The sequence below is a fragment of the Babylonia areolata genome, chromosome 18 (assembly GCF_041734735.1).
Source record: "Babylonia areolata isolate BAREFJ2019XMU chromosome 18, ASM4173473v1, whole genome shotgun sequence".
In the NCBI taxonomy this organism is placed as follows: Eukaryota; Metazoa; Mollusca; class Gastropoda; order Neogastropoda; family Buccinidae; genus Babylonia; species Babylonia areolata.
Window position 1 is genome coordinate 20,465,220 of NC_134893.1, and position 11,617 is coordinate 20,476,836.

The following is an 11,617-nucleotide window of genomic DNA, read 5'->3' on the forward strand; positions in this document are numbered from 1 at the left end:
GGAATTAAAGTCAATCTTATGTATACGAAAGTTTCACAGTTTCACCCTGCCTTTCTAGGTTTCTAATGAAGTAATCGACTCATTTTAACTGTTCTCCCAAATGTTAATAATATGAAGAAAAAAAAAAATGAAAAAAAAAAAAAGAAAAGAAAAGAAAAGAAAAGAAAGAAAGAAAAAGAAGAACAAAATATGACCTGGAATCTTTTCGAATAAACTTTGCAAGATGTCACATTTGCTTGTTAGTAATGGCAGGTATCTGTGTGAACACTTTCATCAGCACATGGATGTGCACAAGTTAGTAAGGAAGAAATGGACCTGTTTTGTATAATTAAAAGAAAAAAACAACCTTCAATAATGACAGTTCAACATGAAAGAAGGCCTTTTCATTCCCCAAAGATGGTTGTCTGAACTAATCTGTGGGAATGGATTTCACCTGGGTTGTCTCATTCACACCTGTCGTGCAGCACACCAACACGAACTCGGTCCATGCCGAGCATTTGTTCCCCTTGCCCTCGGAAGTTGAACCTTGTCACCAACAAGGTAACGGTTTACTCTCAATAAGAGAAGCCAAGCTGCTTGGCAGAGCATCCAACTGTAACTAAAGCAAGTGGGATGCAGACTGTTCAAACAAGATTGCAACCAAAGCAAGCAGTGGCCATTCCGTCTTTTGGGGATTCACCAGGCCTGCCAACTTTGGTTGCTGACTGTACAGTGTCTCCACCAATAAACAAGAAGTGCACATCTCCCCAACCAAGATTGGGGAACAACCTCCCGCATGCAAAAGAGAAACACCACCTAAAAATCTGCATGAACATTGTGTGCAGAGAGACTTTTTGAAGAAAAAAAATACATGATGAAACAATGTTATGATTTATTTTTCAAACCAGTGAATTTTCTTTCAAAGCACTTTCACTGCTTCTTTTCTGATACATATTTCATAACATTGTTTCATCTTTCTTTCTTTTTCTTTTCTTTTTTTAAATGTCTCTCTGTTTTCTACACGACACCAGACAGATTTTTAGGTGGCATTTCTCTTGTACACAGGAGGATGTTCCCCAATCTTGGTTGGGGAGATGTGAGCTTCTTGCACATGCTGGAGACTATCTGTACAGTCAGCAAACAGGGTTTGCAGGACTGGGTAATCCCCCAAAGGACAGAATAGCCACTGCTTGCTTTTGGTTGCAATCGTGTTTGAACGGTATGCATCACGCTTGCTTTGGTTGCAGTTGGATGCTCTGCTTGCCTCGTAAAAACATAAAGACCGTCAATTCCTTGACGTCACTCAGCTTGGCTGCTCTTATTGAGAGTAAACCGTTACCTTGTTAAAGGGTTCAACTTCCAAGGGCTGGGGGAACAAATGCTCGGCAGTGACCGAGTTTGTGTTGGTGTGCTGCACGACAGGTGTGGATGAGACAACCCAGGTGAAATCCATTCCCACAGAACTGAGTCCTGGTAAATGAAACACAACAACGATAATAATAATAATAATGGATACTTATATAGCACACTATCCAGAAACCTGCTCTATATTTTTTTCATTTATGTAAAGGGAAAATATGAGACAACTTGAACGATATTTGATTCCCGCAAAAATTCATGGCTTGTCTTTGCAGTAACATGGTTGCTTTTTCACTTAACTGGGAGCATCATTCATTCACACAGCAGTAAAGCTTATCTAAGCAATGGAAGCTGACATAACTTAACATTTTAAAAAAGTCTGGTTAGTTTCACAAACGGAGCCATGGAATCACTGACCCAAGCAAAATAACATCCTCAAGTCAACCTTTCCCACACTATGGAAACACCTGATAAGTAACCAAAGCAACCAAACAAAACTGAAAACACAAGCAAAATTTAAATTCTACACACAGGGCTTGGCAAAAAATCTTTAAAATGTATGAATAGGCCTTGGCAAAATATATCTAGGCTTGACAAATTTTTAAAATTTACATACAGACAGGGCTTAGCAAAATGTAAAGATTTATAAATAGGGCTTGGCAAAATTCAAATTTTATCAACAAGGCTTGACAAATTATTAAATTTATAAACAGGACTTGGCAAAATGTAAAAATTTATAAACAGGGCTTTATATACAGTGCTTAGCAAAAATCAAAATTTATATACAGTGCCCGGCAAAATTTAAATTTATAAACATGGCTTGCCAATTGAATTTAAATGAAATCTAAATCAGATTTAACTTAAACATAAATTAATTCCAAATTGAATTCAAATCAGAATCTAGATTAAATTCAAATCAAATAAAAATCAAATCTACATTTAGTCCAAATTAACTTTAAATTAAAATCCAAATTAACTTTAAATTAAAATCTAAAATAAATCTAAAATAAAGCCAAATTAAATTGAAATTAAAAAATACAAAAAAAAAATATGAAAAGGAAAATTCTGAAATCAAGAGACACTGCTCACTGCAGCAGCAGCAACAGTTCCAGATGGGCTCTGTCCACATCCGATCATCACACTCTGCTCACAGCAGCGGTGGCAGGGTCTTGTCAAAATCAAATTCAAATCAAATTCATACCCCCCCCCCCCCCCCCCCCCCAAAAAAAAGAAATAAAAAATTCTGAAATTAAGAGACACTATCACTGCAGCAGCAGCAACAGTAACAGTGCCAGAGGGGCTATGATCCCAACCGATAATCACACTCTGCTCACAGCAGCGGTGGTAGGGTCTCCTCCTTGCAGTGCGCGGGTCTCGACAAGAAGCGAGTCATTGCTGAGAGAGGGCAGCAAGGTCTTGAGCTCCGTGCTGTCCAGGTCTTCAGATGGCAAAGAGAGATGGCGTGATTGTGGGCCCAGGGGTGGAATATGCATCACTGGCACTGAACACAGACAGATGCTGAAAGTTAGCTAATCATTTCTCATTGCCTCCATAAAATGCATAAGATATGTTGACCGGTATTACTGTGCATGATTGTTTACTGTTACACCCCTCATTACTACATAAAATGTGATAGATTGTTGTTAATGTTGATACAGCTGTGAGTGATTCTTTTAAATTATCACTTAGTATCTTTACAATCAACAATTTTTTTTTTCTTTCTGACTCCTGCCTTGATATGAACTACTGAGGCAATGTTTTAAGTGCAGCAACATACCTCCACCATCATCACCATCCCACATATACAATATCAATGAATAAACAATGAGGCCAGGAGAAGAAAATGATTAACAAATAGTAAAGAGTGGATTCACCATCCAGGACAGACCTGGCGCTTCCTTTTTTGAGGAAGTGTCTGGGTTTGTTCCAATGTGCCTGTTATTTATCTGTATGCTAGCTGAATCAATAGCGTAAGCAGCATTAACTTGAAGTTGTAAGCCTTGTGAATGGAGAGAGCTACCACTCTATACTGCTTGCTATATGCTATCATACACAAAGTGGCAAAGACTTAAATCAGTTAATCAATCATACTGTTTATCAATGATAAAGAAAAATACTGTTCAATCCATTCCAAACATAGGAAACAAACAGAACTTGTAAATAAGAGATAAAACAAAAAGTCTCTAGAAACATTTTGAAAAGTATTGCAAAGATCAAATCAGAAACAAAATTAAGTATTCATTTATCTAAATAACTTTGCTGAATGCTGACTGCGTCTAGCTGACACAAGAATATAACAGAATGAATGGGCAAAAGAATTTTCCATTAAACTTCTGCTCTCTACTTCATCAGTACATGTATACATACTTCGACTTGATTAAAAAAAAATTCTCACTCACAAGGAGATGCAGGCAACGCCAAGGCGAAAGAGGCGCAGTTGCCTTCAGGGCTGACAGGAACAGGATTGCAGAGATGGGCAGGCAGATTGTCCAGGTGACTGGGTGTAGCTTGGGCCACAGTGCTCCCCCTCCCCACCCTCTGGCCCCCTTCTTGACCAAAACTGGCTGCTTCCCCCTGGACTCCAGCAGGGGATGTGGTCACTGACGTTCCAAGGGTTGCTCTGAGAGATGCCCCTGTGGCTGCACTCTCACTCTCCCCAGTGCCACTGATGAGAACGGTTGTCGTCTCATTCTCATTTTCGCCACCAGCTGGAGCTCTTCCTTGCTGATTTTTCTTGATCTTTCTTCTGATGATCGCCAGTCCAACTGCCATGCCAAGGAGCATGAGGCACACGACAGGGATGGTGATTTTAGCAGCAAGTGGAAAGCTGGTGTCGTTGCTCTCCTGGTTACCTGTCTCATCAGGTTCTGGGATGGGGCTTTCCTTTGGTGGCCACAGAGCAAGCGCGTAAGCTGCAAAAACAGAGTAATGCCACCATCAAGTTTTATGCATTTATCACCATGAATGAATTTAAGAGCTGCAGTGAAAAATGTTACGAGTGCATACATAAATATGTGTGCATGCACACACACACACACGCACTGTATAACATACACATACAATTAAATATTTGTAGTTCAAAGTCATCTGAGACAGACACATGACATACATGTTACAATAATTATTGATATGTGTACAAAAAACATACACTGATATAGGCACTGTTAAATTACAATTACAACCCATATCAATAATGCATTATTTCATAATGAAAATGAGCACAGTGCTTTCTAAGTTTGGTTAGAACATGGAACATGCTGAATCAGTCAATAACTAGATTTCCCCTCTTCTGCACACACGTGCACACACACACACACACACACACACAGTGAGCAACAACAACAACAGCAAAAAACGTTTTGGCTGGTTAACTTATTAGTAAAAAATGAAATGTCTCATAATTACTGTGCTTCCTTAAAAACATAGTTCCAACACAATGATACCAATATAGACACCTCTTCTCCCTTCCAAAAGTTCCAGCCCTCTTCGATTATCTTTGTAATCAATCAGTTTCTTGGAAATTTATAGTTAATATTCCTTTCCACTGCTCCTTGCACAATCCGCTCTCTCCTCATACTACAGAAGGGTCTTTTAGTAAGATGAACTGAGGTGTTCATCTGAGGTGACTTAAACAGCACTTAGAAGCACATCCTAACTTAGCAGTTAGCAGCACACAGCCCTCCTGGTCAACAGATGTCTTTCTCAGTGGAGCCTCAGTCTCTCAGTCTGGCTCCCTAGTTTACTAACAGCAAGGAAAAGGCTGCAGCCATGTGAGCTTGCTGTTTACATTCATGCTTTCCCAACTGGTACAACCCAATGGACCAATGGTCCCAACACTCCAGTCTGTGTTTATGATTTAGAGACACATCACCTGATAGGTTGTAACCACACTATGTGTATAAAATGTTGCAAATGGACACCTCTGGTTGGTCACAAGAAGATGACTAATGGCTGGGATGCAACACACACACTGTCCAAATCTCCACAAACACTTCAGCAGGAAAAGGGTGGAAAAGGGATGAGGAGAGTGAGGGAGGAGGGAGTTGAAATGTTGTCTGAGAGGCTAATTGTTCTGGCTATGTTAGACTGTGAGGTGCCTACAAGTTGCTTAACAACAGAGCAGGGTGGGCTTAGCAAAGGAGGAGAGGGCTGGGAGAGGGGGAGTGGGGGATAGGGGGGTAGAGAGGGAAGGGACTTCCTGTGACCGAGTCTCAAGTGGGGGAGGAGTACGGAAGGAGGGGGGGGGAGAGTAGGGGGCAGGTGGTGAACTTTGGCAAGGGGTAGTGTATTGTGGCTTGAGGATGCCACAACCCAAACATAACCTGACACTATAACAACAAAATATGATAAATGAATAGGTAAGTGAATAAATTAAATGAATTAAAATAACGTTGGTGGTTGTTTTTTTTTGTTTTTTTAATAAAACCCCCAAAAAAACAAAATAAAAATAATTTGACTAAAAACAATGTTAAGAAATGAAGAAACAAAACAAAAAAAATATGAACACACACACACACACACACACTGACACTGTTCCATATCCCCAATTTAAAGCTCTCTTGTTCTCTGTTCTTCTCCTTGTTTCTTCTTCTTCTTTCCGTAACACGACCAACATCGGCTTGCCGATGACTCTGTCGTGGTTCATGCGTGCTGGGTATTTTCGTGTCTCCGTAACCCACCGAACACTGACATGGGTTACAGGATCTTTAACATGCGTATTTAATCTTCCGCGTGCGTTTTCACACGAAGGGGGTTCGGACACTACCAGGTCTGCACATGTGTTGACCTGGGAGATAGGAAAAATCTCCACCCTTTACCCACAAGGCGCCGTTACCGTGATTCGAACCCCGGACCCTCAGATTGAAAGTCCAATGCTTGAACCACTATTGCGCCCGTCAAAATAAACAAGCTTCAGAATGTCCCCTTCCTCATACCACTCTGGATAAACAACCCAGCGACACTCAACACTCTTTATATTTTGTCATTGTGGGATGACGACACACACCGAGGTAGTTTCGAAATACCGCACGATGCAATCGAATCAAGCTATAACATCTAGGAAATAGGGTTTACTTACAATGACACTGCCGCCAACAAACTTCCACTGTCTTTTTGGCGCTGGCATCATCACATATGTCTCGACAATGCTCACATAGTTCAGTCCCGTGATCGTAGTAATAAAACTCGTCACATTTTGGTACGGGGGGTTGTTTTGGAATGGGGGTCGCCATTGCAGGTATGGTGCCAACTGCGCAAAACAACATCGCGCGAAAAGTGACAGCCGTTGTCCTCATCTCCATTGCCATAGTCGATGTTTTTTTTACCGATGCTGCACGCTGGTGATACGTTGGCGAAAAAAAACAAACTCTTCTACAACTCAGTGTTCCTATCATGTGTCGTTCACATGCAACACTGGGAACTGTTGCCCATGAACGAGGGAGAAAATAGGGTGATGGCAATGACATAATGTCACGTGATGTCTCCAGCCAATGAATTATAACCTCAGTGTCCTTCAAAAGGTCACTGGGGTTTGATTCAAAATGGGAATTCCCGATAATTGTTTTTTTTTTGTTTGTTTGTTCGAGAACCTTCCAAACTTGCGAACACGCACGTACACACGTAAGCAAGCACGCACGCGCGCGCGCACACACACAGATATGCACACGCACGCACGGAAACATACATACACACACACACACACACACACACACTGTGCACGGCATGTGGGGAGAACGTTGTGTCTGCGAGACAGTGTAGGGCCGCAGGAGGATAGAGGGGAGTTTTGTCACTTTAACTTGATATTCGTCTGTCAGTCTCCGTGGATGTTGGTCGTGAAACGAAAAAAAGAAGAAAAAAAGAAAACACACACACATTTTTGCGCGCGCACACCACCCGGGCCCCTGACACCACCCCTTCCACCCTTCCCCCTCGCCCCCCTCCCCTCCACACACACACACACACTGTCTGTCTCCGTCTAACTCAAGTTAGGGGTTCCAGAATCGTGACTAGCGAACAATACGGACCTGCTAATTTTAACACACAGCAGTCACGACTTGGACAGCCACGTAACCAGCCAAGATACCTGCTACCCGAGTTCCAAAGCGACACGTTGCACCCGTCTCAAGAGCCAGAGCAAACACAGCGCTCGAAGTGTGAAAGGGTTTCAGTGTGGCTGACGTCAAAAGGAGAAAACCTGTCTTCCTCCATACATACATACATACATACAATCTCGCATGGGTGCATTCATTCATGCATACATGCATACATACATATACCACACACACACACACACACACACACACACACACACACACACACACACACACACACACACCACTGCTCATGCACACGCATACTCATAATAAACGATGCTGAATTTACACACACACACACACACACACACACACACACACACAGAGACACACACACACAAGACGACGACGACGACGACGAGAAATGTCATCGTGTGCAACGACAAACAGAAGACAGAGAAATGTGAAAACGGATGAGGCGGGATTTTGCTGTTAGTTTTAAGTGTTGAAAACGACACGAGTAACTGATAATTATCAGTAACTAGTATTAATGAGCCTGAGTCATTGATGACACTTTAGGCTATAAGTTCACGAGGGGCTGTTTGAAGAGAAAGAGAGAGGGGGGGGGGGGGGGGAGAGTGAGAGAGTCATCGATAACACTGTAAGCTATAAGTTCATCAGGGGCTAGAAAGAGAGAGGTGTGTGTGTGTGTGTGTGTGTGTGTGTGTGTGTGTGTGTGTGTGTGTCAGTGTGTTTGGTAAATGCACATGTGGTGTGTGTGCGGACATGTGTGTGTGCGCGTGCGCGCGCGCGTGTATATGTGTGTATGTATGTGTTTATTCAGGCAAGTGTGCCCCATTGCGCATGTTTTAATCAAGTAATTGGAAAAAGAGTACGTAACATGCCTGTGCTGAACATGACAGTGCAGAGAAGGTGATTGTTGTTTCTTGTTTGTTTTTTTGTTTTTATTTTTTGTTGTTGTTTTCTGAGAGCGTGGGAGGGGGGGTGGGGAGTGAGGCTGATTTAATTTGTTTGTTTTGAGAGCTTTAGACCGAGTATCGTACTCGGTTGCATCGTGCAACCAAGCCAAGTAGTCAAAATAAGGTGTGTGTGTTTTTTAAAAACTTAATGAAACGTTATAATAATCTATACTTGTGACCTATAACTTTGGTCGAGGGTCAAAGTCCTGCCCATCAAAGTAGTATTGTAAGTCAGCCTGAGTGGACAGTGATTTATCACGGACTTTTTGACCAGTTTCTTCTTCTTCGTTCGTGGGCTGCAATTTCAACGTTCACCGATTTTCATGCACGAGTGGGCTTTTACGTGTGTGACCGTTTTTACCCCGTCATGTAGGCAGCCATACTCCTGTTTCGGGTCGGGAGGGGTGGGGGTGAGGGTGGCGGATGAGTTGAGCAGTTTCATTTGGACCAAATTCATCGGGCTTGTCTCGATGATTCATGTCAGATTAAAATGGAATAGTATGATGATTGTTTTGTAATTGCTTGCAAAATACTTGAACTAGATTCCACGTGAAAGGGTTCAACTGGCTAAGTGTTAAAAAGTTCAGATTAACTGTCGTTACTGCTGGGGCCGTATTATCATTCTCTCTCTCGAAAAAAAAAAAAAATATATATATATATGTGTGTGTGTGTGTGTGTGTGTGTGTGTGTGTGTGTCTGTGTGTGTATGTGTGTGCGTGTGTGTGTGTGCATGTGTGTGTGTGTGTGTGTGTGTGTGCGTGCGTGCGTGCGTGCGTGCGTGCGTGCGTGCGTGTGTGTGTGTGTGCGTGATAATATTAAGCTACTAAGTGTGTACATGAGTTAACGGTCAATCAATAAATGACACACAACTACTTCAATGTACGCTTAGGAGATTAAAAGGTTAGAGATCCCGTAGACTTTTTCGGCCATCAAGGGCAGTGAATTCATCATATCCACTGTACTGTTTGTAGGGCTCGGCACAGGAACGGGCGGTAGCCAGTCCTCTCCTTCCGCCGCTAGTTGAACCTTCTCCGACCAAAGTCAGGTACCCCGGCAACTTTCACACCTGGGTGGAGTGGGGAATACCTGAGTGAAGTGCCTCTCCCAAGGAGACACTACTACCCCCTGCCGAGTGTTGGCCTAGAGGTAACGCGTCCGCCTGGGAAGCGAGAGAATCTGAGCGCACTGGTTCGAATCACGGCTCAGCCGCCGATATTTTCTCCCCCTCCACTAGACCTTGAGTGGTGGTCTGGACGCTAGTCATTCGAATGAGACGATAAACCGAGGTCCCGTGTGCAGCATGCACTTAGCGCACGTAAAAGAACCCACGGCAACAAAAGGGTTGTTCCTGGCATAATTCTGTAGAAAAATCCACTTCAATAGGGAAAACAAATAAAACCGCATGCGGGAAAAAAATACAAAAAAATGGGTGGCGCTGTCACAATAGTATAGCGACGCGCTCTCCCTGGGGAGAGCAGCCCGAATTTCACACAGAGAAATCTGTTGTGATGAAAAGTAAAACAAAACAAAACAAACACGGCTACGATCACTGGTTAGTGGTGGACACTGTGAAGTCCAATGCCTATAACCGTTTCCGCAACCACTGCCCCACGTACCCTTGCACCTTCGATCATGATCAAAACCAGTTTATCTCCCTCATTCGTTTGAAGACTGAACAGTGCCAATCGTTCCCAAACATACCCCCACAGAATAGACTGAAGGAAGAAAAAACAAAGTTTTTGGGTGTGAGTGAAAAAAAAAAAGAACATTCAACAACAAACTGGTAATGAGTTGTTGTTGTTGTTTTGTTTTTTCAGTAAGAAAACATAAGACCACAGAGTAATTTGGCATTGAGACAATTTTTTTGTTGTTTGTTTTTGTTTTTACTTAAAGACAAAGGAGAAAAACTTAAATGAACACCAATAATATTATTTGTGTTTGCACATTTCTTCTTCTCTTGTCGTGTCTGTGTGCACATTCAAAACGAAGGACCCTGATTTGGAACTTATTTCTCCTTTTTTCTTCTTCTTCTTCTTCTTTTTATTCTATTTAACTTTTTTTCTTCCTCTTTTCATCTGCTGATGTTGAGGTCTGTGTGTACTGGAAGGGTGCATGTCTAGGTATTAGGAACTTCCTTTTTTTTATTGTCTGAAACGTCGGACGCTTTTCTTATATATATATATATATATATTATATTATATTATATTTCATTTCATTTTTTAAACATCAAATAGGAAGTAATGAAATACGACAATCATGAGTAAATTAACGTTATTTTCAAAAATGATAATGATGATATATCATTAATTGATATCCGTGTACATACAATTAAAAGCCTACATATTTGCATATTTACATACATACACACAGCATACGCTTTTACATTAATACATACATACAAACTTATAGACAGGCTCACTGACATTCCAGCACATGTTTAAACAGATTTGCATCCACTTATGATTACATGTAATGTATGCAATAAACATTGGCGTATAAAGCATTCATACCTTTATTACATGACTAATCCGTCGCTGATGTTGTCCTTTCGTTGTTGTTTTGTTGGGTTTTTAGTTGTTTTTGTTTGTTCTTTTTTCTTTCTTTTTTGTGTTTCGATTGTTTGTTGTTCTGTTGTTTTGTGTTTGGTTTTGTTTTGGTGTGTGTGTGTGTGTGTGTGTGTGTGTGTGTGTGTGTGTGTGTGTGTGTGTGTGTGTGTGTGTGTGTGTTGCTGCTGTTTTTTGTTTTTTTTAGAATTTATTCTGCTATAATTTACACATGTCTCTCAAAATTCTATGCAACAATTATGTATAAAACGAGAATATGGAAATTCCGTTTTGCGTATGTGGGGGATGGGGCGTGGGGGTGGGGGTAAGGGGTTTCGAGGTGATTTGATGTTTATTTCTCTGGCACCAAGAATAAACTTAACCTACATGCAAGCTGACGGAAATCGCCAAGCAACAGTGGCGGCACACCCCTAGGTCTTGGCCTAACAGACGTCACAACCGGATTCGCTGGCAGTATTGAGGTGCTAATTCGGTCAGGCGAAAAGTATACGTGTGTTCCGGTGTGAACGACCTACAGTGTGACAAACTTGAAAACTTATACAGGTACAATTATTCTGTACTGACAGAGACCTTTTCGTGTCATGCAAAAATGAGACAGTATCCTAAATTCTGGGACTTATTCATATGAACTTGCTGTGCGATTTACATTGCAGGCATAAAAATAAATGACATGTAGCGTGTAATCTACACTTCTCATCAAGAG

The 11,617-nt window shown here is 41.6% G+C and overlaps 1 protein-coding gene across 1 annotated transcript; it reads right to left on the reverse strand.

Moving 5' to 3' along the window:
• Nucleotides 1-2,564: 2,564 nt before the first annotated feature.
• LOC143292553 (uncharacterized) lies at nt 2,565-6,783 on the reverse strand. Its single transcript, XM_076602960.1, has 3 exons — nt 6,416-6,783; nt 3,738-4,250; nt 2,565-2,839 (listed from the first exon to the last, which is right to left on the reverse strand). The coding sequence occupies exons 1-3, from the start codon at nt 6,729-6,731 to the stop codon at nt 2,658-2,660; spliced, it is 1,011 nt and encodes a 336-aa protein (XP_076459075.1). The 5' UTR covers nt 6,732-6,783; the 3' UTR covers nt 2,565-2,657.
• Nucleotides 6,784-11,617: the final 4,834 nt, after the last annotated feature.

Excerpts from the sequence above, each read along its gene's own strand:
- LOC143292553 (XM_076602960.1), bottom strand. The coding sequence starts at position 6,731 with ATGATAGGAACACTGAGTTGTAGAAGAGTTTGTTTTTTTTCGCCAACG. Across the intron at positions 4,251-6,415 it reads TTGTTGGCGGCAGTGTCATT|CTTACGCGCTTGCTCTGTGG; the intron begins GTAAGTAAACCC and ends CTGTTTTTGCAG. Across the intron at positions 2,840-3,737 it reads GGCGTTGCCTGCATCTCCTT|TGCCAGTGATGCATATTCCA; the intron begins GTGAGTGAGAAT and ends GTCTGTGTTCAG.